This window comes from Suricata suricatta, chromosome 16 (genome assembly GCF_006229205.1).
Source record: "Suricata suricatta isolate VVHF042 chromosome 16, meerkat_22Aug2017_6uvM2_HiC, whole genome shotgun sequence".
NCBI classification, from domain to species: domain Eukaryota; kingdom Metazoa; phylum Chordata; class Mammalia; order Carnivora; family Herpestidae; genus Suricata; species Suricata suricatta.
This window is the reverse complement of record NC_043715.1, coordinates 35,255,610-35,282,428: the sequence shown is the minus strand read 5'-3', so window position 1 is coordinate 35,282,428 and position 26,819 is coordinate 35,255,610. Positions and strand designations below refer to the sequence as shown.

The 26,819-nt window shown below is 40.0% G+C and overlaps 1 protein-coding gene across 1 annotated transcript in view; it reads right to left on the bottom strand.

The window, feature by feature from the left end:
* Positions 1–13,062: 13,062 nt before the first annotated feature.
* Positions 13,063–26,819, bottom strand: part of MYLK3 (myosin light chain kinase 3) — a 33,299-nt gene continuing 19,542 nt past the window's right edge. Inside the window, exons 9-13 of the mRNA XM_029924252.1 lie at positions 22,040–22,110; positions 17,502–17,630; positions 16,198–16,350; positions 15,118–15,250; positions 13,063–13,967 (exon numbers count right to left, since the gene is read on the bottom strand). Of these exons, the coding sequence (XP_029780112.1) occupies positions 13,908–13,967; positions 15,118–15,250; positions 16,198–16,350; positions 17,502–17,630; positions 22,040–22,110 (546 nt within the window). The 3' untranslated portion in view covers positions 13,063–13,907. The remainder of the gene's footprint in view (positions 13,968–15,117; positions 15,251–16,197; positions 16,351–17,501; positions 17,631–22,039; positions 22,111–26,819) is intronic.

The following is a 26,819-nucleotide window of genomic DNA, read 5'->3' as shown; positions in this document are numbered from 1 at the left end:
CCCTTTTCTCTCTCATCTTCTGAGGCACCTACAATTCAGTTGTTATTCCTTTTTAGTATGTCACTGAGTTCTCTAAGTCTTGTATTTTGATCTTTTTGCCTTTGTTTCTCTCCTTTTTTTTCTGCTTCAGTATTCCCCATAATCTTCTGTATCAGTGATTTGCTGCTCTGTTTTGTCCATTCTTGCCATCGTGAAATCCATTTGGGATTGCATCTCAGTTATAGCATTTTTCATTTTGTCCTGACTAGATTTTCTTTCTTTTATCTCCTCAGAAATGGATTCTGTGCTTTTTTCAACCCCAGCTAGTATTTGTATTATCATGGTTCTAAATTCTAGTTCAGACATCTTGCTTATATCTGTGTTGATTAAGCCCCTGGCTGTCATTTTCTCCAGTTCTTTCTTTTGAGGTACATTCCTTGTTTTGTCATTTTGGAAGAAGAAAAAAATAAAATTAAAAGTTAAAATGAAAAACAAAATACAAAATCAAATAATGGAAGCTAGATCCTAGGTGTGTTGATCTGCTTGTTGAGAGAAGCTGGATAGAATAGAGAAAAAAGGGAAAGAAAACAAAAGATAAGATTTAAAAAATTTAAAAAATGTATCATAAAATAAAGTGACAAAGATTTTTATTAAAGTAAAAAAAATAAATTTTTCTCTTTCTGCCGGGTTCTGTGACTCAAGTTACACAGGTTGTTGTGTTAATACTCAAATCAATTTCCCAGGTGTTCAGAATGGTTTGGTGCTGATCTAGCTGCCTTTCAGGGAAGAAACAAGCTCAGTGTCTATGGGCTGCTCTGTCCTCTTAACTCCTTTGTCAACACTTAGTCTCTGAACACTTGTTATTCTCTGTTTTTGGTTTTTGTTTTTTTTTTAATTGTGTGTATGTTTTTATTCTAATGGGTATGAGGCGGTGTCTCATTGTGGTCTTTATTTGCATTTCTATAATGATTATTGAGCATTTTTTCATGTGCTACTGACCATTTGTTTATCATCTATGAAAAATGCCTGTCCAAGTCTTTTGGTCATTTTTGAATCAGATTATTTTTTGTTGCTGAGTTTTAGGAATTCTTTATATAGTCTAGATATTAACCTCTTAGCAGATATATGATTTGCAAATACGTCCTCCCACTTCTTAGATTGCCTTTATACTATCGATTCCATGAAAGTAAATAGAAGTTCTGTTGGTGATATTTTTCCCCTTTATGTCTCAAAAGCAGGTGGTGATAATTTATTTTGATCATCTGGAACATAATTATTTCTTCCTTGGTTATTCGACAGCATTTCCCCCACATATTCACATTCCCAGTGACAGATGCCTGCTACCTAGTGAGTCTGTCTGTTTCAGAACTGTTGTAAAGACTATGGAAGCTCAGTTCTTTTCTTTTTGTCCTTTATTTTCTGTTCTTTTCTTTTCATATTTTTATTTAAATTCCAGTAACATAGAGTACAATATTGGTTTCAGAAGTAAAATTCAGTAATTAATCACTGATGTACATCACCCTAGTGTTCATCACAAGTACCCTCGTTAATACCCATCAACCATTTAGCCCCATTCCCCACCCTCATCCCTGCATCAACTCTCAGTCTGTTTCTTGTTATTAAAGAGCCTCTTGTAGTTTCTTTCCCTTTCTCTTTTTTTCCCACCCCCTTCTCATGTGTTTTCTGTTTTGTTTTTAAATTCCCAGTATGAGTAAGATCATATGATATTTGTCCTTTTCTGAATGACTTATTTCGCTTAGCACAATACACTCTAGGTCCATGCCATTGAAACGGCAAAATTTCATTCTTTTTGATGGCTATTCCATTGCATATATATACACAACATCTTCCCACACATACCTTTTTTTTTTTTTTTTTAATTTTAGTAAACACACTGGTGGGAATGTAAACTGGTGCAGCCCTTCTGGAAAAACAGTGTGGAGGTTCCTCAAAAATTAACAATAGATCTCCCCTATGACCCAGCAATAGCACTGCTAGGAATTTACCCAAGGGATACAGGGGTGCTGATGCATAGGGGCACATGTACCCCAATGTTCATAGCAGCACTTTCAACAATAGCCAAATCATGGGAAGAGCCTAAATGTCCATCAACTGATGAGTGGATCAAGAAGATGTGGTTTATCTATACAATGGTATACTACATGGCAATGAGAAAGAATGAAATCTGGCCATTTGTAGCAAAGTGGATGGAACTCGAGGGTGTCATGCTAAGCAAAATAAGTCAGGCAGAGAAGGACAGATATCATATGTTTTCACTTATAAGTGGAACAGGAGAAACTTAACAGAGACCATGGGGGAGGGGAAGGGGAAAAAATAGTTGGGTAGAGGGAGGGAGGCAAATCAAGAGAGACTCTTGAATACTGAGAACAAACCGAGGGCTGATGGGGATGGGGGAGAGGGGAAGGGGGGTGATGGGCATTGAGGAGGGCACTTGTTGGGATGAGCACTGGGTGTTATATGGAAACCAACTTGACAATAAACTATAAAATAAAAATATTTTAGTTAACACACAAGTGCAATATTGGTTTCAGGAGTAGAATTCAATGATTCATCACTTACATACAACACCCAGGGCTTATTACAACAAGTGCCCTCCTTAGTACCCATCACCCTCCTAGCCCATGTCCCACCTGTCAACCCATGGTTTGTCATTAAGAGTTTCTTGGGGCGCCTGGGTGGCTCAGCCGGTTAAGCAGCTGACTTCAGCTCAGGTCATAATCTCACGGCTCGTGAGTTCAAGCCCCATATCAGACTCTGCTGTTGGTGCAAAGCCAGCTTCAGATCCTTTGTCACCCCTCTCTTCCCCTCCCTGGCTTATGCCTGCCCTGTCTCAAAAATAAATATTTTTAAAAAGATTTCCTTAAAGGTTCTTGTGGTTTATTTCCCTCTATTTTCTTTTCCCCCACTTCCCATATGTTCATCTGTTTTGTTTATTAAATTCCACATATAAGTGAAATCATATGGTATGTCTTTCTCTGACTTAATTTTGCTTAGCATAATACATTCTAGTTCTATTCACGTCATTGCAAATGGCAAGATTTCATTCTTTTTGATGATTAATATTGCATTGTGTGAGTTTGTATATACCACCTCTTTTTTTTTTTTTTTTGTAATATTTACTTTTGTGGGGGAGAGAGAACACAAGCAGGGGAGGGGCAGAGAGTGAGGGAGACAGAATCTAAAGCAGGCTCCAAGCTCTGAACTGTCGGCAGGGCCCGGCATGGAGCCTGAACCCATGAACTGTGAGATCCTGACCTGAATCAGAGTCAGATGCTTAACCAACTGAACAACCCAAGCACCCCCACCAGCTCTTCTTTATCCATTCATCAGTTTATGGACATTTGGGCTCTCCATAATTTGGATATTGTTGATAATGCTACTGTGATCATTGGGGTTCATGTACTCTTTCAAATCTGCATTTTTGTATCCTTTGGATAAATACCTCATAATGCAATTGCTGGATCATAGGGTAGTTAGATTTTTAACTTTCTGAGGAACCTCCATACTGTTCTTCAGTTAGCATTCCACCAACAATGCAAGAGGGTTCCTGTTTCTCTGAATCCACACCAACACCTTTTTTTTCTTGCGTTGCTAATTTTAGCCATTCTGAGAGGTGCGAGGGGATATCTCATCATGGATTTAATTTGTATTTCCTGATGATGAGTTACATTGAGCAACTTCTCATGTCAGCGATATGGATGTCTTCTTTGGAAAAATATCTTGTCTTATTTCTTAAATTTGTTTTTTTGGGATTATGAGTTTGGTACATTCTTTTTAGATTTTGGATAATAACCCTTTATTAAATGTGTCATTTGCAAATATCTTCTCCCATTCTATAGGCTGCCTTTTAGTTTTGTGGGCTGATTCCTTTGCTGTGTGGAAGATTTTACCTTGATGAAGTCTCAGTAGTTCATATTTGCCTTTGTTTCCCTTGATTCTGGCGATGTGTCTAGTAAAAAGTTCAGGCTAAGGTTAGAGAGGTTGCTGTTTGTGTTCTAGGATTTTGATGGTTTCCTGTCACATTTTATGGCTTTCATCAATTTTGAACTTGTTGTTTTGTATATACGGTGTAAGAAAGTGGTCCAGTTTCATTCTTCTGCATGTTGCTGTTCAGGTTTGCTAACACCGTTTGTTGAAAAGACAAGTCTTTTTTCCATTGGATATTCTTTCCTGCTTTGTTGAAGTTGCGTTGATCATATAGTTATGGGTCCATTTCTGGGTTTTTTATTCTATTCCATTGACCTCTGTGTCTCTTTTTGTACCATTATCATACTGTCTTGATGACTACAGCTTTGTAGTATAGCTTGAACTCTGGAATCATGACACCTCCAAGCTTTGCTTTTTCAGGATTTGGCTATTTGGGGTCTTTTGTGGTTCCACACAAACTTTGGGTTTTTTCTAGTGCTGTGAAAAATGCTGGTGGTATTTTGATTGGGATTCCATTAAATAGATTATTTTGGGAAGTTAGACATTTTAACAATGTTTGTTTTTCCAGGCCATAAGCATGGAATGATTTTCCATTTCTTTGTGTCATCTTCAGTTTCCTTCAGAAGTTCTATAGTTTTCAGAGTACAGGTCTTTCTACCTCTTTGGTTTGGTTTTTTGTTAGGTATCTAATTGTTTTTGGTGCAATTGTAAATGGAATTGATTCTTTGATTTCTTTTTCTGCTGCTTCATTATCGGTGTATAGAAGTGTAATGGATTTCTATATTTGGTACATTGATTTTATATCCTGCAACTTTGCTGAATTCATGTATTAATTCGAGGAATTTTTTGGTGGAGTCGTGTGGATTTTCTACATAAAGTATCATGTCAACTACAAATAGTGAAAGTTTGACTTCTTCCTTGCTGATTTGGATGCCTTTTGTTTCTTTTTGTTGTCTGATTGCTGAGGCTGGGGCTTTCAACACTGTGTTGAACACCAGTGGTGAGAGTGGACATCCCTGTCTTGTTCCTGACTATACAAGGAAAGCTCTCATTTTTTCTTCATTGAGGGTATTAGCTGTGGATCTTTCATATATGTTCTTTATGATGTTGAGATATGTTCATCTATCCCTACTTGGTTGAGAGTTTTTATTAAGAATGGATGTGTGGGGGCATCTGGGTGGCTCAGTCAAGTGTCTGACTTCGGCTCACAGTTCATGGGTTTGAGCCCCGTGTCAGGCTCTGTGCTGAACTCTGCTCAGAGCCTGGAGCCTGCTTTGGATTCTGTGTCTCCTTCTGTCTCTGCCCCTTCCCGGCTCATACTCTGTCTTACTCTGTCTCAAAAATAAATAAATGTAAAAAAAATTTTTTTTCAAATTAAAAAAGAATGAATGTGTATTTTGTCAAATGCTTTTTCTGTATCTATTGAGAGGATCATATGGTTCTTATCCTTTCTTTTATGAATGTGGTGTATTGATTTGCAAATATTAAACCATCTCTGCAGACCAGGAATAAATCTCACTTGATCTTGGTGAACAATTATTTTAATGTACTGTTAGATTCAATTTCCTAGTATCTTGCTGAGAATTTTTGGGCCCATGTTCATTAGGAATATTGGCCTGTAATTCTCCTTTTTAAGGGAGGGGCCTTTGGTTTTATAATCAAGATAATGTTGGCCTCATAGAAGGCAACATTTCTTCCATTTCTATTTATGCAACAATTTGAGAAGACTCAGTATCAACTCTTCTTAAATGTCTGGTAGAATTCCCCTAGGAATCCATCTGGCCCTAGACATTTGTTTGTTGGGAGATTTTTGATTGCTGATTCAATTCCTTTGCTGGTTATGAGTTCACATTTTCTATTTCTTCCTGTTTTCAGTTTTGGTAATTTGTATTGTTTCTAGGATATGTCCATTTCTTCTAGATTACCCAGTTTGTTGGCATGTATTTTCATAATATTCTCTTATGATTATTTGTATTTCTGTGGTATTAGTTGTGATCTCTCCTCTTTCATTTGTGATTTTATTTATTTGGGTCCTTTCTCTTTTCTTTTTGATAAGTTTGGTGAGTGGCTTATCAATTTCGTTAATTCTTTCCAAGAATTAGTTTTATTGTATTTGTCTCTTAGTTTTATTTATCTGTTCTACTATTTTCTTTGTTTCTATATCATTTATTTCAGCTGTAATCTTTATTATTTCCCCTGTCTGGTTTTATGCTTTATTTGCTGTTACTTTTCTAGTTCCTTTAGATCAGGTTGTGTATTTGATACTTTTCTTGCTTCTTGAGCGAGGTCTGTATTGCAATATTCTTCCCTCTTAGGACTGTCTTTGCTACATTCCAAACATTTTGGATTGTCATGTTTTTATTTATTTCCATATAATTTTTAATTTCTTCTTTAATTTCCTGGCTAACCCACTCATTCGTTAGTAGGATCTTCTCTAACTTCCATGTATCTCTAGTCTTTCCAAACTTTTTCTTGTATTTGACTTCAAGTTTCATAGCATTGTGATCAGAAAATATGCATCATATGATCTTAGTTTTTTTGTGCTTAGGGCTGATTTGTGACCCAGTATGTGATCTATTCTGGAGAATGTTCCATATGCACTCAAGAAGAATGTGTATTCTGCTGCTTTTGGATAAAATGTTCTGAATATATCTGTTAAACCCATCTGATCCAGGGTTTCATTCAAAGCCTTTGTTTTCTTGGTGATTTTCTGCTTACATGATCTGTCCATTTCTGTAAGTGTGGTGTTCAAGTTCCCTACTACTATTCTATTATTATTAATGAGTTTCTTTGATTAATTGACATATATTTGTATACTCCAAGTTAGCACAAATATTTACAATTTACAAAGATCTTGATGGGTAGATCCCTTAATTATAATATAATGCCTTCATCTCTTGTTACAGTCTTTATTTTAAAATCTACTTTGTCTGATATAAGTATGGCTACTCTAGCTTTCTTTTGATGACCGTTAGTGTGATAGGTGGTTCTCCATCCCCTCACTTTCAATCTGCAGGTGTCCTCAGGTCTAAAATGAGTCTCTTATAAGCAGCATATATATGGGTCTTGTTTTTTTTAATCTATTCTGATACCCTATGTCTTTTGACTGAAGCATTAAGTCCATTTACATTCAGAACAATTATTGAAAGATATGAATTTAGTGCCATGTGTTACCTGTAATGCTGGTGTTTCTGGTGATTTTCTCTATTCCTTTCTACTCTTTTTGTCCCCACACAAATAATCCCCTTTGGGGTTCCTGGGTGGCTCCGTTAAGTTTCCAACTTCAGCTCGGTTTATGATCTCACAGTACATGATATTAAGCCCTGCATCAGCCTCTCTGATGCCAGCATAGAGCCCACTTTAGATCCTCTGTCCGCCCTCCTCCCGGCCCCTCCCACTCTCTCTTTCTCTCAAAAATAAACATTTTTTAAAAAGGCCCCCTTTAGTATTTCCTGCAGGGCTGGTATAGTGAACTCCTTTCATTTTTGTCTGGGAAACTTTCTCTCTCCTTCCACACTGAATGACAGCCTTGCTAGGTATTCTTGGCTGCGTATTTTTCCCATTCATCACGTTGAATATCTCCTGCCATTCCCTTTTGGCCTGTCAGGTTTCTAAGGACAGATCTGCTGCAAATCTGATCTGTCTTCCCTTGTAGGCTAAGGATTTTTTCCTTATCTGAATTTGACTATGATATGTCTAGGTGATGGCCGGTTTTTGTTGAATTTAATTGGAGTTCTCTGTGTTTCTTGGACTTAGATATCTGTAACCCTCCCCAGATTAAGGAAGCTAAAATTTGCTCAAAGGAACCTACCCCCTTTTCCTGCTCTTCCTCTTCTGCGACTCCCATGTTATGAATTTTATTACATTTTAAGTCATTGCTGAGGTTGCGGGGATGGGCTAAATGGGTGATGGGAATTAAGGAGGACACTTGTGACGAGCACTGGGTGTTATATGTAAGGAATGAATCACTAAATTCTACTCCTGAAACCAATAAATAAAACAATAGTAAAGTAATACTAATTATGAAAAAAGTCTCTGAGTTCCTTAAGTCTACCTTTGTGATCCATTATCTTTGTTTCCCTTTTATTTCCAGTTTCATTTTCCCCCCATAATTTTATCTTCTATATCACTGATTCATTCCTCTGTTTCATCCACCCTTGTTTTGGCATCTATTTAGGTTTGTAGTGTGGTTATAGCATTTTAAATTTTGGCTTGACTAGATTTTAGTTCTTTATCTCTGCAGTAAGGGATTCTCTAGTGTCTTCTATGCTTTTTTTTTTTTCCAAGCCCAGCTCATATCCTTATAATTGTTGTTTTAAGTTTAAGATGTTTAATTCAATACATCTATATTGATTAAATCTCTGGTTGTAATTTCTACTTCCTATTCTTTCTTTTGGGGTGAATTCCTCCTCTATCCTGTCATTTTGTCCTGAAAAAAGAAATGCTATGTGTATTTTGGTCTGCTTGTTAAAGGAAGCTAAAAAAAAAAAGCAGTTAAAAAAATATATATACTTATATTTATATTCATAAATGAATAAAAATTTAAAAGTTTTGGGGATGCCTGGTTGGCTCAGTCAGTTAAGCATCTGACTTCGGCTCAGGTCATGATCTCACAGTTTGTGACTTCAAGCCCAGTGTCCAAGCTCTCTGCTGATTGCTTGGAACCTGGAGCCTGCTTCAAATTCTGTGTGTGTGTCTCTCTGCCTCTCCCTCATTTGCTGTCTGTCTCTTTCTCAAGAATAAACATTAAGAAATGTTTTTATTGAAGATTTTTAAAATATATTTTTAAATATATATTTTATATATATTTAAGTTTTTATAAATTACATATATAAAATATATTTATAATATATTTAGTAATATATAAATATATACAGTTATATACTATAATTATACAGAAATATATTTAAAATATATACTTTTAAAATGTATTAAAGAATAAGTAACTTTAAAAATATAAATAAATAAATAAAAAGGAAGCTAGATCCTGTCTCCCCTAGAACTAGCGTGTTGTAGTACTCTGATCAGTAGACTGGGTTTGCCTTCGAGGTCTGTGCTGGTCTCCTGGATGAAGGGCCTCTTGCACTCATTCTCAGGGCAACTTGCCCTAGTGGATATGCAGCTGCCCGGCTTAAGGGGGGCAGGGCTTGGTGTAGCGGCTCTGGTCTCCACTTGGTGGCACTGTTTAGCTCACTGAGATCTGTCAGCGCTGGAGGGCAGAGGGTGAAAATGGCTTTGCTCCTTTCTGGAGTGGGAAGCTCATGCCCTCAGGAAGCTCTCAGCAAGCAATCACCCCAGCCGTGTCACAGGCTCCCCTCAGATCCCAGTCTTACCCCTGGGTCCAAGCTGTCTGCTTGCCAGGCAGCACAGCCCTCCTGTGCTCTATCTCAAACAGGGCTGTGTTTCAAAACTACATTTCAGAGACCCCCATGGTGCAGACCTGCTCTCATCCTCTGGAGGAGGGTCTCACTGCGCTGTGGCTGGCGCCAGCCTGTCCCAGAGAATGGTCACGCAGTTAGGAGTTCATGGTAAACCACAGCACAGAGCCAGCACTAAAGTTTACTGCCCTCCACCTGCGTCTTTGTTCCTATGCTGGGGAATGGAGGGGCTCAAACCCCCAGCAGGATCTTTTGCCCCTGGAAAAGCTGTTTCACCTCTCCCAAAAGGCACTCCAAGCAAGGGAAATTTCTCCCCATGAAACCGAGGGGATCCTCAGATCACGCTGCCCACTACTGGGTGTCCCCCCTGCTCCCCCACTGGAACACTGCCAGGTATGACCCTGGCCTTGGCGCTGACCTCTGAAACTTCAGACTGTGCTCCACTGTCTATAAAAAAATTAATGGTATTTAAACCATCTCCTTTTTCCCCATCATGACTTTGAGAAGAGTTTTCCCTGTGTAATCCTTTGCACATGTGTTCACTCTTCTCTGTCTCTGTCTCTGTCTCTTTCTCTCCAGTCAGGGTTCCCGCCCATTCACATAGCTCTTTTCACTCCTAAATCAGCTCTGAAAGTTCCTACCTTCCACAAGGGGGGTGTTTTTCAGGTCATAGATGTGGAGCTTTGTTCTCTCAGTCTTCAGATTGATTTCTTGCATGTTCAGAATGCTTTGATATTTATATAGCTGTGTTCCAGGGAGAAGGCAAGCTTAGGGTCACCCTGCTCCTCTGGCATCAGAACCAAAGAAGCTCTGTTCTTTAATACCTTCTCATGGTGTTTATTTAACTGATTTTAAAACTTTTTATCAGATGTAGAACAGTAAGGAGAATAGTATAATGAAAATTTTCAAATGTATAGAACAGTAAAGAGAACAGTATAATGAAACCCAACAGATCCTTCAGACCCAATAGTTAACAAAGATTTTTGCCGCACTTGCTTAACTGTATCCAGTTTTTTCCTGAAATCATTTAACCTACATTATAACCACATTGCCATTATCAAACCTCACAAAGTTAATAGGAATTCTATGTATTATTAAATATGAAATTTAGAATTTTATTTCTCTGGATGTCTCAAAAATATCTTTTTATTGTTTGCTCAAATCAATGTTAAAGCAAAGTCCACACCTGACATTGCATTGCTAATTTTTAATTATAAAAGCAATACATGCTCACTGTAAAAATAAAAATTCAAATTATTCAGAAAGTTGTGAAGTGAAAAGTGGAATTTCCCTTAGAAAATTTTAGAGGCACCTGAGTGGCTCAGGAGGCTAAGCGTCTGACTTAGGCTTGGGTCATAATTTTGTGATTCAGCCTCGAGTTGGGCTCTGTGGTGACAGCTTGGGGCCTGGAGCCTGCTTCTGATTGTGTCTCCCTCTCTCTTTGCCTCTCCCCCTCTTGCTCTCTCTCTCTTTCTCAAAAATAAATAAACATTAAAAAAATTTTAATGCATGTATAAGCATATGTCTCTCCACAAAGCAAATGCATATATGAATATATATATCAATATACCAATTGTATCCTCTATAATTTTCCTGTAAGGAAAAGATGGCTGTCAGTACATCTAGATCTATGTTTAACAGCTACAAGTTATTTCCCAAATGGATGTGGCAAAATTTAACTAAATCCATACCGATAGGCATATGAGATTGTTTTCATGCAGCCATTAGCAACAGTGCTACAGTAAACATTTTGCATAAATCTCTGTCCACTTGTTCAAGTGTTCTAGAAATGAAACTGCTGAGTGCAAGTGTGGACGTGACCCCCATGGATACATATCCATCAAAAGTGGAAGAACACCTTTTTCCCCCACAAGCACACCGACCTGACAGTTGGGAAAAATGGGTATTGACTATTTTCTAGAGTTTCTCTGCCCAGCAGTTTCTAATGACTCTTTATTCATTCAAATGGAAAGTCCATTAGAAATAGTCGATAGCTGCACAGTTGCAATCTAAAAACTTTTTGAGCCAAGCATATATCAGCAAAATTGAGGACCAAAAATATCCCAAAAAATTAAACCCTTAAAAGCTCTTTCATATTTCAGATAAAGTTGGCTAAAATCACCTTAACTTTCATCTGTGTGGGCTTCGCCTAAACAAAGCCCTCAAGGAGACTCTAGGTAAAGAATACCGGCATATGGGGGGAAAAATTAAAATTTAATAGGTAAAGGATTCTATATCTACCTTGTCCAATATAGAAGCCACTGATCACATGTGGCTGTTAAGCACGTAAAATATGGCTAGTGCAACTGTAGGAGTGAGTTTCTCTTTTTATTTAAATTAAATGTAAAAATGGATATTTAATTATCAGAAAGCATTTACGGTGTTTCAAACAACTTGAGTATGTGAGTCTATTTTTCCGCAGTACGTTTCATGAAATAAATATAAGCATATCTGATGAAAACCTAGTATCTGAATTGAAATGTATCCTAAGTGTAAAATGCACACCAGATTTGGGGGATTCTGAGTGAGAAAAAGAATATAAAATATCTCATTAATAGTTTTTTATGTTGATTACAAATTGAAATAATGTTTTTGACTTACTATGTTAAATTATTAAAATTAATTTCACCAAGTTTTCTTGAAATTTTAAAATTATATATGTGGCCCATATACCACTTCTCTCAATGCTACTGTAGATCAAGGTCACTAATTACACTTAGCTGGGAAGGCGATTTCCAGCATTCCCAAGAGTCTGAAGTCCCAAAGACGGTGAGACTCACCGTACCTGACAGAACTGTACGATTGCCTCTCTGGCTCCCTCTGGAGGCTGCCCTCGTAAGACCTTTCCACAGAAGTAACCCTTGATTTAAAGGAAGGTATTTTACCAAATCACTGTACTCTCCTACACACGGAAGGTCTCCAGCAGCCCTCTCTTCTGATGTTCATTCACTAGCTGGCCCGCGTGGCAGGCCTAGATAAGCTGGTACTGAACATCTTAGTTCCTTCCGGAGAAAGTTACACCTGAGAACTGGAGCAGCAGGTTTCACCTGGCTGCTTTCTGCCTCCCTCCCCACAACCATTTCCTCAGCCAAAAAAAGGTGGGGGGGGGGATTTCTTTATTTGGACAAAAATCCTGAAAGCCTGTGAAACTGTTGCATGGCTAATTAAGAAGTAAAAGTAACTACTCCTGGGGCGCCTGGGTGACTCGGTCGGTTGAGCCTGCAACTCTTGATTTCGTCTCAGGTCATGTCATGACCCTGGGGTCATGATATTGAGCCCCGCATCAGGCTCCACACTGAGGGACCCTGCCCGAGATTCCTTCTGTGTCTCCCCCTGCCCCTCTCCTGTGCTCGTGCCCTCTCTCTCAAAATTAAAAAGTAAAAGTAAAAAGATAAAAGTAACTACTCCTACTAAAACTGCTGACCTGAGGGGCACCTGGGTGGCTCACTCATTTGAGCATCTGACTCTTGGTTTGGCTCCAATCGTGATCTCGCGGTTCGTGAGTTCAAGCCCCGTTTCGGGCTCTGTGCTGTGGCACGGAGCCTGCTTGAGATTCTCTGCCTCTCTGCCCCTCCAAGGCACACTCTCTCACTCTCTCTCGAAATAAATAAACTTAAAAACCAAACAACAGCCGCAAGACGTTCGTGGGAATAACACAAAAATCAGGTTACAAGCAAGGAAATGAAAAGCGTTCTTTACGTTCAAATAATAGAGTCCTTCTTGTTAATCATTTTATAAGTTAGATGACAACATTGAAAACGGTATATCGTATAGCAGAGCAGTTTATTTTCTCATGAGTATCATTCCGTGTTTCTCCCAGAAGACTGAAAACCATGACACTCTTGTTTCTCTTTTACATATTGCATATCAGTGTCCAGACTTCCTAGACCATAAATTCATAATGGAAGGGAGGTCAGAAACAAGACTACCAATGCCAGAATGGGGCCACTTAGGAGAGGGGAGAGGGGGGTATGGATTTAAAAAGCACATGTAAAATGATCATTGTTCTGATTCAACCATGACAGGTAGTATATTTTGAAGTTTCAAAGAATATTAAAGGATGCACGATTTGATTCTCAAAAGGGAGCACAAGTTAAAACAAATTTGAGGACCACAACCCCTAAATCCACATTGCTTTCCACTAGAGCAGGATAGTACACCTAAATGTCAGCTCATACTTGAGCAAATCAAAATTCTAGGAATTCTTTGTACTAGAGGATGTGTGTGCCGGATAACATATCCCTGTGTGAGTCTACTGAGTTCTTTAGTCAGAGTAAGCTTAGCCTTTAAGTTTGACATATACAAAGTAGAAGCTTTCCTACCTCCCTAAAGCATGCCTACATTTATCGCCAAAAGTAGGTGTACTTGAGAAGTAAACACGGCATTTCAACTTAGTATGATTCTAGATGGCAGGAACAAAAGGTCCATGGGTCACTTTCCCTACAGCCACTTTTCACCCACAAAGAAGGCAACAGCCATAACGCTTCTTACAAAATAAATGGAATCGATATCCCTACAAGGCTGGATTATTAAAAATCTTGAGTCGTCACTTCACCACCAGTCCGTAACTTCTGGGACCCACGGGAGCAGCCGAGTTGAGAATTAGGGGCAAGTTGGAAATTTCCTTAGCCTGTTGGCAGCCGTCACCACGTAGAAATGTTTCTTGATGTTAAAGAGAGAAAAAAAGGGGGGGAAAAGTATATTTTAAGACCAATTGGTTTAGAAAGAAATAATAAAAGGACTTAAGCAAGTTTAGCCATTTGGGTATGTTCGAAACTGAGAACCTAATGGGGGAAACAAGTTTGTGGCAAACTTCTAGTAGAACAGCCCCGTGACTCTGGGGAGAAAATATGTCATCCTGCCCTTTCCTTGTGAGAAATGGAGCCCCTTGGAATGGAGTTTTTCAAATTGTATTCACAATCCACTCATGGGTCATGAAGTCAAATTGGTGGGTTATGACCAGCACTTTTTTGAATGAAACCAAATACCATAGAATAGAAAATATCAGAGTGCATTTCACTGTTTAGCAAAGGCTGCGATCATGTGTTTCATATGTGTGTGCGTATGTATATGTATTTTTATATACTGTCTCTCTAGGTAAAGGCTTTTATTTTTGTTTTTAAGCAAGGATCTGAGTTGATATCAAAATGTTGGAAAGCCTCTTTCCTGGAGGGCAATTTTTTTTTTTTTTAACGTTCATGGTACCAAAGGGTTCTGTTGTAAACAAAATGATGTAGATTTTAAGCCCTAACAGGGCTTTCCCAGCCCCTCTTCCTGAAATGTGAGGAGTCAGATCTCACAGGCTGTCAGTTCCAAGCACTTCCCTACTACTGTCACTGAGAAGCTATGCTCAGACTTCCTTCTGTCCTTTCAAGTGTCCACATAAGTATGAACTAAATGCCACTTTTATACCAGTTGGTTTTGGTCTGTGGCATTCTTTAATCAAGATCACAGCTTTTGACATAAGACACTTTTTTTTCCTCCCAAATAATGTTTAGAATGAAAATGTAGGGGCGCCTGGGTGGCTCAGTCGGTTAAGCGTCTTGACTTCGGCTCAGGTCATGTACTCATAGTCTGTGGGTTCGAGTCCCGCATGGGCTGTGGGCTGACAGCTCAGAGCGTGGAGCCTGCTTCTGATTCTGTGTGTCTCTCTCTCTCTCTACCCCTTCCCTGCTCATTCTCTGCCTCTCTCTCTCAAAATAAACACATAAAAAAATTAGAATGAAAATGTAAGTGACAACTTAGCTACACTTCTTTCAAGGGACACATTAAAAAGACAAATGCTACTTTTCCTTAAGGAAAAAAAAGATACCTTCCATTTCCTCTGAGCCATGTATTTCTGCAGTAATAATTGGGATTTGAGATGAACTTTGGATTTTGAGGCTTTGGCAGGCAAATTATTCAACCACTCGTGTTTCAGGCACTGTGTAGCACTCATTCTGCAGCTGTGAAATCAAACAGAAGTTGAAACTTTTAGTCAGGGTTGCCTTTTCTGGTTGTCCAGAAATTGGTTCAGCTGGGTAGGAGGCATGAGTCAGTGGAACTGATTAATCATTCAGGCAGATTCATGCCACATACTAAAAAGGAACTCCTTATGTCTAAAATTCCCCTCCTTAAAAGTAAAAGAAAGTCATCAGCAAAAATGGTCCCTGCCTCTACAGAGGGAATGTATCACAAGTGACTAATCGCCTCCTCCAGAAAGAGCTGGGAAATTGAGGCAGAAGGAGGAAGGCCAGCTGGGCCTGGAATTACTCTTAAGAAGAAAAAGAACATGAGCCTGGAAAGAAGCTTGTCTCTCCTTCCAGAGAATAATGTCAGTTTTGTTCAGCTGAATGAGAACTATTTTACCTCTCGCGACTTTTCACAGTCAGAAGAAGAAAATAACAAAGGCCTGGGAACTATGGGCTATGTCAGAGCCCAGACTCTTGGGCCTCACCTTGGGTCATTTGCCATTATTTCTTTATGTCTGAATCTCTGAATATCAGAAAACTCCATAGTTCCACCCATGACTTTGATATGCCTGCTGGAAACTAAGTAGGTCCTCATGATCAACAAATGAGGTTTTCTGGCTCTTATTCTGGGAAATACCATCTGCATATCTCGATGATTTTTCAACATTAACCTATCAAAGTGATAACTTGGTAACTTACAAGGACTATTTATATATGTGGTCCTTTCTAAAACTCTGTCTAGATTTTATGCTCCTTGTTGTTTATTTTTTTTATTTCCTTCATCTCTTTCTCTGCTACTTTTTTTGTTCCAAAGACAAAGCAGACTAAGAAAATTTGGACAGAACTGGCTCAGAGAAGGCACAGTACCAGCCTGAGCTTCACAGCACCCAGGTGGATGGTACCATCAGAATGGTCTATGAATGACAAGCAATAAACGCTACCTCTTCTCTTTGACCAGCAGGCGGGAAACGAAATCCTTGGCCTCCTCTGACAGCCCTTCAAAGGTGTCAGCATCAAAATCCCAGTTACAGTTCACAATAAAATTCATGGTCTCTGCATCTGTTTCCCCTAGAAATGGGGATAAACCGCTGAGTCTATGGAGGAAAGAAAGGACTGTCAGCACGTAGAAGCCATGTCTGCCAACATGCAATGACAGGACAGAGGCCTTACAAGGTACAAGCAGCTCTGACTAGAATTCAAAAGAAAAGTACCCCCATTGCTTCTCAATAGGAGACAGTCTGTTCTGTTAGGAGAGACCGTGGCAGGACGAAAAATTTAGAGGCATGAAGAGAATTTGAATAAATCTTTAGTCATGCTTACGTATTTTCCCCTTAGCCTGAAGGGAAGAATAAATTGAGATCCAATCCATTTTGTCCGTTTATGAAGTACATATTGACTTAATTTAGAAATACCCTCCTGTGTCTCGGAGGCTGGTTTAAATACTACCCCAGACCTCAGGGGCCACAGGAAAACTGGCTTCACTAGGCCCCTCTGGAGTGAGGGTACAGAGATAGGACACTTTAGCTGGCTGGCGTTGGGCCTCAGACTTCCCCAACCTGGTGGCACACACACATCCAAAGTGTGGGGACACAGTAATGACAAGTCTGGGAGCAAAGCAGGACTTGATTGGACCTTTGAGGAAAAAGCCAAGGGAACCCACAGACAAGGATTCTTAGTCTGTGTACCTGTGTCCTCTCAGTCAATCCTAACGGTGCTTCCTCAGAAAACAGAGGAGCGCAGGGCAGAAGGGACAAGGTTGGATGATCCGGGAGAAGTGCCCTGCCCGTCCATGCCCTCTCCTTGCCGCTCGGGTGGACTCCCGCCCCACTTGTACTGTAGGAAATGCGTTTCCTTGCTGGAGAGTTTTCTCTCTGGTAGAAGCTGCTTTATCCACCCAGAAGTTTCGAGGAACCAGTGCCCTCAGGACCAGCTCACAAGCAATAATAATAATAACCACCCTTGCTCCTGCCCCTCTCAGACGGCATAACCGTGAGGGGCTGTTCCACAATGGATCCCAGACCTCTCTCACAGGATTAAACTCCAGTTGCCCACAGTGGTAAGTGGCTCAATAACTCACGCTCTACGGGTTTTTCCTCCCATCTCACTTCCCTCCTCCTCTGTCGGTGTTTCCGGGGAACACCTCTCAAATAAAGGACTCCACACTCAAATATTTGCTGCTTCTAAGGATCCCAGACTGAAACAGTGGCCCCTGTTCTCACTGGGAGCCAAGCTCCTGGGCACTCACAGCATGTAGGTAATGACCCCCACACTCCACATGTCCGTAGGGAAGGACACAAACTCGTAGTTGACGACTTCCGGAGCCAGGAACTCTGGAGTGCCGAAGTTCACCTTAAGCTTCTCCCGAGGCTTGTACCTGGGCAGGAGGGGTGCAGAGGACCATGGAAGTAAGCCCTGAGAGAACTCCCGTCAGAGCTAGACATTCCCAACCCTTCCTGTCTGCCCCGTTGTCTGGACCTCACGTCCCACCACATGTGGTTTACTGGGTACTCGTCATACCTCACGCCCCAACTTTAGACTTTCCTAAGTCACTAAGGAGAATCAGAAAACCACAATTCTTTTCCTCCAAGCAATTATGACGTCAAAGGACAGAAGATCAATATATCTTATTTGGCTTGCAGCCACATGAGCAAATCCAAGCTAATTGGATAGCAGCGGTCTGTGGAGGTCTGCTCTGCTGGTGTGACCATTATTGTTGGAAAGATGACAGTAAGAATTTAAAAAAGCAATTATGTTCAATACCACAAATCATCAGGAAAACGCAAATCAAAACCACAATGAGATACCACTGCACCTCATTGCTACTATAAAACATCCAACCAAACAAGAGACCAGAAAATAGCAAAAATTGGCTAGGGTGTAGAGAAGTTGGCCCCCTTGCTGGTGGGAATGCAAAATGGTGCAGTTGCCATGGAGAACAGTACGGCAGTTCCTCAAAAAATTAAAAATAGAACTACCATATGATCCAGCAATCCCATTTCTGGGTATAAATCCAAAAAAAATGAAAGCAGAATCATGAGATATTTATACACCTGTGTTCATAGCAGCATTATTCATGATAGACAAATGGAGGAAGTAACCCAAGTTAAGTGTCTATTGCTGGATGACTGCATAAGTAAAATGTGATAGATAATAATGCATAATAATAATGGGGTAGGTAATAATACAGTGGAATATTATTCAGTCTTAAAATATAAGGCTATTCTGACACATGCTACAACGTGGGTGAACTTCCAGGAAATTATGCTAAGTAAAAGTAGTCACCAAAAAACCCCAAATACTACATAGTTCCACATAGGTACAGTACCAAAGGTGGTCAAATTCAGAGACAGAGGACTTTTTAATTAATGGTGTGTTTTAACAACTGTTTACAGGATTTCTTGTCATGAGCTGCTGTGAATTGGGTCCAGAATGTCATGCCCCTCCCCCACACCACCACTGGTGACTCACAAATGTGTGGATGAGAATAAGTGATTATTTTAAGCCTCTGCAACTTAGGGTCATTTGTTAAGCAGTAGTACTGTGGCAGTAACTAAGCCCAAATGTCAAAATATCCACCAAGACCCCCTCTCCAAATTCCTAGCATAAGGCCTTCTGTAACCATAGGGTCACCTATGAGATTGCAGCCTCAGAGCGGTTGGGGTAGGCATCTTCTTGCCCTGCCAAAGGATCTGATGAAATAGTCTTAAATTCCCATCTGAGCACTGGAGCAACATTTTGGAGACCAAGCTTAAGCAAAAACACTTCCCATTCTGTCCCTATCCTTGACCCTTGACATGTCTCTACTTAGACCCACTGATGGGCCTAGGGTAATGCTGGTCCCTCTTGCTGGATGTCACAACCTCTGAAGATCCGTGTGTACCCCCTACATGACCGCACTGAAAATCTCAGCACCTTCTAATAGCTCTACCCAGAAATACAACTTCACTTTCTATCGTTTGTATTACAGGATAAAATTGGCTTTTCCTCCCTCTTTACAAACATTTAATTCCTGTGATGTATAAAATATGCTTAACCTGCACATTCTCCCCCCCACCCCACCCCCACACACAGATTTTTCTTCTTAGATGGACATGCTTCCCAGGAAGCAGGCCAATTTGGCAAAACCCAATTTGCCAAATGATCCTTTTGCCCAATGGCCAGTTTGCTGGACTGTTGAGGATGCTTTTGCTGTTTTCCTTTTCCCTCACAGCCAGAGCCTGTGACTCTGTCAGCACAGCTCTGCTGAGTGTGGGTTCCTAAGTACCACGTGCTTCGGACACCTGCCCTTCTCCAGTGCCCAGCAGTTCTATGTGAGTGGCCTTCTCTTAAATGTGGTTCCACATGTTTATTTTCTTGAACTTGCCCTCTGCCTCTGGTCCATCAGCAAAATTATTGCCATCAATGCCTTTGACCATGTTAATGAATTTATCAGACAGTTTTGGATGGACATCTCAGAGTTTGGGGATGGATTTTGACTAACCGATGTTTGGTAAGTTGGCCTACAGCCCTCTCCGCACCAGGTATCACTCAGTGGCCTGTAGTATCATACTCCAGCTTAGCCATGAAATTCAGGACTCATCTTCGCCGTATCTCCCTTCCCCAACCCCACCCCCGCTCCCACCTTCCCCGCGGGAAGCCTGCACATGCGCAGTGTACGTCCTATACTGACACCACCCCAGCACCCCCTCCCACTCCCACCACCTTGTCCCTCACCCTCACCCTCACCCTCACCCCTGGCAGTGTGCTGGAGCCACTTCTCATGGGTGCACATCTCCTCCCAACTCTGCATTCAGTGACGTGGTGTTAGTAAGTCAAAATTAGCAAAGGTTACGAATCAAACCCATTGCCCTCCCGCCCGACCCCCACAGCTGATTGTTAAACATTTATCCAGTAGCCCACTGCCTGCAGATAAAACACCCTGTCCGTCCCTCCTTTCCAGCTGCTCAGAGAAGACTTCCCAGAACCCAGGAGCCTCAGCTGGTTATGCTTTGCTCTGAATTCACAGTGTGTCACTGTGAATATTCATTTGGCAATTGGACAGCTGGCATTCAAGAGGATACTACATACACATCTGGGAGGGTGTACATTCCTGATGAAGACAATATTGCCCCAAGGGGGTGAACACTGGTTCTTGGAAAGGCAATAAAGCCTTAGCTATTACAATGTTTTGTGGCCCTCCAAAGCACCACAGAACATAAAAAGATACAAAGGACAATTGCGGCATTAAATTTCATGAGGAGGGGGCTGGCTATTAGGAAAGAAATGTCTTAAAAGTCTCTTTGGAAGCCAGGCAGTGATAATAAAAAATAGATTCAGAGCCATTGCTCTAGTGTATAAGACACACAAGTGTTTAGGATGCATCCCAACTTTATAAGACATTATTTATGAAAATATTAGGCAATTATTTACGTTATGGATTGAATGTGATTTTGAAGAATCTGGGTTGGGAGATTTGGTATTGTTCATGAAAATCAGTACATTGTGTAATGGGGATCCTGAACGTACAGTATAGGATGATATGAACTTCCCTCTGCGGTTACTCTCTTGCCATTACCTGTGGCCTCCCATCCATCATGTGAGCACTGAAAGTGTGTCTTTCACCCGTGCAAAGAGGTAACATTTACCACTTGACCCAGGAAGATTGCCACTGTGGTTTTGAATGCTACTTGTGGGAGGTAGGTCTGCACAGGCTGAGGGCAGGCAAGTGGCTCTGTCTCCACAGTGACAAGGCTTTGCTTTCTTCCCCTTGTGGATGGAGTGGAGGACACCATTAGACTTATAAAGTGACAAAAACAACTTCTTTGTGGAAAATGATCCTCAGGGTGAGACAAAATTTAAAGAGTTGAAAATTCAGCTGTGGTGTGAAGACCTACCTATAAAATATGTGGTTCCCAGAGAAATGTCATTCTTGGTGGAAACAGAATTCTGAAGAAGGCCTGGAGGATGGGCATACGATTGCCATGTTTGTAGACTATGGGTGCTTGAAGGTCCGGGAGACATCCCTCCCCAATACCAGGGGTCTGCTACTGCCACTACTGAAAACCTGCACCAGTGGGTGTGCATGCCAGGGACCAGAACTCTGTGGAGGCACAGTATTCACCATACATTGGTCTGGACAGGATCATAAAACTATAGATAAACTGTCCTTCACCGGGCTTTGGGCATTTTAAGGAACTTTAATATATTTTTTAAATTATATATGATGTTTATCTTATGCACTCAAACTTGATAACTTAACCACCTTCATAGGACGGGTCTCCACTGTCCATGTATTATTTCACTGAACCCTCCTAACTGCCAATGTCAGCAGGTATCTCATGTTATTGTCACTTTCCCAGACTTTAACCCAGTCTTGAGTGGCCCCGAACCACAAACCCCAGCATCACTCCACACTGTTACACATGCACCTTCCTATTTAAACCACTCATTTCCTTCCTGGATCCCTCACATAGTTCAGCACATCTTGGCCCCAGGCCTGGGGGATGAATAGAACTGATCCGAGGACCCCCACCCAGTGGTGCTCCTTGAACCATCCCACTCTCTCTGCTCATACTGGGGGTTTGAAGTACAATTAATCCCACAGCCTCTTAAGGAGAAGCAGAGTCTGCATGTGGTAGTCACCAGGCCTATCTGCACAACTGAAGGCCACCAGCCTGTCAGTGAGAGTATTCTGTGTCCGTCCCAAAACTCAGAAATTGTCTGAACTGTGAGTAACCACATCCAAGAGAGCCACAAGCAGTCCCCAAGGAGTTCTGTCAAAGTGTCAAAGCACACCCTCCTTACCTTCTGGCAAGCCCAAAGTCAATGATCTTAATTTGATGTCCTGTCTGATTGACACACAGTATGTTCTCCGGCTGGGAAAGAAAGAGACGTCTGCTTAGCTCAACCAACAGCTAAGAAGGTGTCAACTCCCATGCTTATGTCAATAGGCCTCAGTTTCCCAGCCTCCAAGACCATGAATGGCCTAGGGCAGCTCTACAGGGACATATTGATCATGAAAACAAAGTAGGCTGCTGTGAGATGCTAAGAGGCCGTGTGGACTGGAGAACTGGGGGCCTCCTGCTCTGTGAAAAGCAGCTCCAGCCACCAGTCACGATGCAGGAACGCAAGCCCAGTCACCCGAGTTCCTCAGTCCTCAAGAGAAGCCAGAATACATATTTTTATGTGAAAACTCCAGCTTTTAAATATTGACAACTCAAATGTAAACATGTATGCCCAAGTGTGGGAGTCAAATAGAACACGTCTGTGATGCAGACTTGGCCCACAAGCTGCTTATTTGAGACCGTCGGCTTGGGGTCATGGTTCCAAAGCCCGGCTGCACATCAGAATTATCAGAGGATCCCTCAAAAGTCCCAGCGTCCAGGCCCCATCCCCGACCAATGATATCAGAATCTCAGGGGTGGGAACCAAAGCTTCAGAATTCTGGTCAAGGAGATCAGAGCTGCTCAATGTCAGTCTGCCGTTTTATGGTGACAGCTATGACCCATGGGATGGAGATGGTGGTCTTGGCATTCTTCTCCTCTTAAGTCCTTCAGATCAGCTCTGAGGCCTGGAGGAAGCCTGGAACTTGCAAGGAAGCCGGATGCTTGCTGCTTGTGCAAAACAAATTTGGACAGGGGTAGGGGTGGGTACACATGGGGGTGGGGTGTATGGTAGAAAGGCCCTGGAAGACCCAAGGCCCAGTGCACGAGGTCGAGGGGTCTTTTACCTGGGTCTGTGGCCTTAGGTAAGTCCCTTCCTATTCCTGAAACCTCAGTTTCTCTATCTGTAAAATAACCACTTCCTGCCTTCCTCCTGGAGGTATGATGATCAAATCACATAATATGCATGAGAACAGTGTACAGCTTCCAAAGCAAATGTCAGATACTATTTCTCTCAACAGAAGGTTTTATTGTTATTTATCTTGCAATGGAATTAGGCAATGCCTCAGATAGCAGGAGATTTAAAGTCTCTGTGTCTTCTTCATTAGGTCTGGAAAAACACTGTCCGATAGAAATATAATGTGAACTACAGGTGTAATTTAAAATTTTTTTCAGCAGCCGCAATAAAAAAGTAAAATGAAATAAGTAAACTGAATATTTATAACAGCATTTTTGGAATATAAGTAATAAATATAAATAATAATAATATCATCAAATTCACCATTTTAAAGTGTAAAATACCCTGGGTTTAAGTATATTCTCAGTTATGTAATAATCCTCACTGTCTAACTTTAGAACATTTTTATCACATAAAAATAACTCATACCTATCTGCAGTCACTCTCCATCTCCCTCACTCTTAAATATTGGGAAGCACTAACACGTTTTCTGTCTCTGTGGCTTTGCTTATTTGGGACATTTCATATAAATGAGTCATACAAATGCTGGTCTTTTATATCTGGCTTCTTTCACTCACCATAAGTCCTCAAGGTTCATCCATGTTGTAGTATGTATCAGTACCTCAATCTTTTTCATAGCTGAATAATATTCCATTGTATGGAGGTACCATATTTGTCTATCTGTTCATCTGTTAGTGAATATTCAGGCTGTTTTCACTTTGGAACTATTATGCATAATGCTGCTAAGAACATTTATGTACAAGTTTTGGTGTCAGTTTAATGTTTTCTGTTCTCCTGAGTACATTCCTAAAGCTAACATTACTGGGTCATATGGTGATGCTACCTTTAACATTTTAAAAACTGCCAAACTGCTTTCTAAAGTGGATGCACGATTTTACAATCCCACCAGCAATGTATGAGAGTTCTAATTTCTCCACATCATAGCCGACACTTCTTATTGTCTGTCACTTATTTTTTTATTTTAGCTGGTCTAATGACTATGACAGAGTATCTCACTGTAGTTTTTATTTGTGTTTCTCTAATGACTGATGATGTTGAGAACTTTTCATGTGTTTATTGTTCATCTGTATTATCTTTATTGGAGAAATGTCTGTTCAAATACTGTGCCCATTTTAAAATCTGTCTTTCAATTATTCATGTGTAAGATTTCTTTATATTATAGATATAAGTCCATTATGAAATCTATTGTTTGGAAATATTTCTCCCATTTTGTGGGCTGTCATTTCACTCTCATGATGATGTCATTTGAAGCATAAAGATTTTTAATTTTGATAAAGTCTAATTTATCTTTCTTTTCTTGCTTTTTCTTTTGAGTCATATTTTAAAAAATTATCACCTAATAATCCAAGGTCACAAAGATTTACTCCTAGGGTTTCTTCTAAGAATTTTATAAGTTTGGGTCTTATACTTAATTAAGTCTACAACTTATTTTGAGTTAGTTTTTGTGTATAATAGAGTGTATTCTTTTTTATATGGATATCAAGCATGGGGTCCCAGCACCATCTGTCAAAAAGATTATTCTTTCCCCATTGAATTGTCATGACACAGTTATCAAAAAAATCAATTGACCAAATATATAAGGGTCTGGTTTTGAACTCTCAGCTGCATGCCATTGAACTATCTATTCATATTTATACACATAACTCATTGTTTTGATTTCTGTGGCTTAGCTATAAATTTTAAAATTGGGAAATGTGTATCCTCCAACTTTGCTTTTCTTTTTCAAAATTGTTTTTGCTATCCTGCATCCCTTGAATTTCCATCTCAATTTTAGGATCAGTTCATTGATTTCTGCAAAGAAGCTAGCTGCAACTTTGACAGAGATTGTGTTCAATCTATAGATCAATCTGGGGAGTATGGTCATCTTAATAATATTGGCTTTCAATCCATGACCATGGGATGTCTTTCCATTTATGAGGTCTTCTTCAAATTCTTTTCATAATGTTCTGTGGTTTTAAGAACATAAATCTTGCACTTCACCTGTTAAATTTATTCCTAAGTATTCCATTTGATTTTATATTACAGTAGTTCCTCTCAATCATGAAGGATACATTCTAAGACCCTCCATGGATGCCCTGAGACCACAGGTAGTACCAAACCTTATATACGCTAGGCTTCTTCCTATATACATATTTATGATAAAATTTAACTTATAAATTAGGTACAGTAAGAGATAAAAACAACTAATAAGAAAGAATAACTATCAAAATGTACTACTAATAAAAATTATGTGAATGTGCCCCCCCCCCAAATATCTTATTGCACTTTCTTCTTGGAATGAAGTGTGACAATAAAATGCCTATGTGATGACAAGAAGTGAGGTGAATGACGTAGGCATTATGATGTAGTGTTAGGCAACTATTGACCTTCTAACTGCATGTCAGAAGGAGGATCACCTGCTTCTGGACTGTGGTCCAACCATAGGTGACTGAAAACATGGAAAATGAAACGAGGGATAAGGAGAGGACTACGGTATTATAAATGGAATTGTTTTCTTGATTTTATTCACAGATTATTGATTGCTAGTGTATAGACATACAATTGATATTTATACATTTGTCTTCTGTCCTTTAACTTTGCTGAACCTGCATATTTATTCTAATAGCTTCCCTCCACCCTTCTTAGGATTTTCTATATACAAGATGATGTCATCTGTGAATAGAAACCATTTTACCTTTGCCTTTCCAATTGGGATGCTTTCTACTTCTTTTCTTGCCTAATCGTACTGGTAAGAACCTCAAGGACAATGTTTAATAGCAGCAGCAAGAGCAGATATTCTTGTCTTGTTTCTGATCATAAGGGGAAAGCATTCAACCTTTTATCATTAAGTATAATGTTAGCTGTGGGTTTTCCACAGACGGCCTTTATCAAGCTGAGAGAGTTCCCTTTTACATCTAGTTCATGTTTTCATCATGAAAAGTTATTTGATTTTTTCAAGTCTTTTTCTACATCTATGAAATGATCATGCGATTTTGTCCTATATTCTATTGATATGGCATATTGCATTGATTACTTTCATATGTTAAGCCAACTTTGCATTCTTAGGGTAAGTCCCACTTTGTCATGTGTATAATCCTTTTTATATGTTGTTGTATTCAGTTTGCTAATATATTATTGAGGATTTTTGCATCTATATTCATAAGGGATATTGGCCTATAGTTTTTTGCATGTGTGTGATATCTTTGTCCAGTTTTGTATCAAGATGAGACTCGTCTCATAAAATGAGTTAGAAAGTGTTCCCTTATCTTCTATTTTTGGAAGAGTTTGTGAAGAATTGGTATTAACACTTCTTTAAATTAGATCTTCTTTAAATTAGCACCTGAGTGGCTCAGTCTGTTAAGTATTCAACTTCAGCTCAGGTCATGATCTCAGTTTGTGGGTTTGAGCCCCACATCGGGTTCTGTGCTGACAGCTCAGTGCATGGAGCCTGTTTCAGATTCTGTCTGCCTCTCTCTCTGCCCCTACCTTGCTCATGCTCTGTCTCTGTCTCTCTCTCTCAAAAATAAATAAACATTTTTAAAAAACCACATAGGTTTCATCTTAGCTTGGGCAAACCATGCAGTATTTAACACATAGCAGCAGAATATTTACTATTGAAGCTTGAAAAGATGTGAGTTCTTTGTGTGCAATCTTTCATTTATGCATGTGAGAGGGTTTTCTTTTTCTTTTTAAATATTTTTACACTGTAGTACTTGTTTTGCTTGTTGGGGGTGTTTGCTTATTT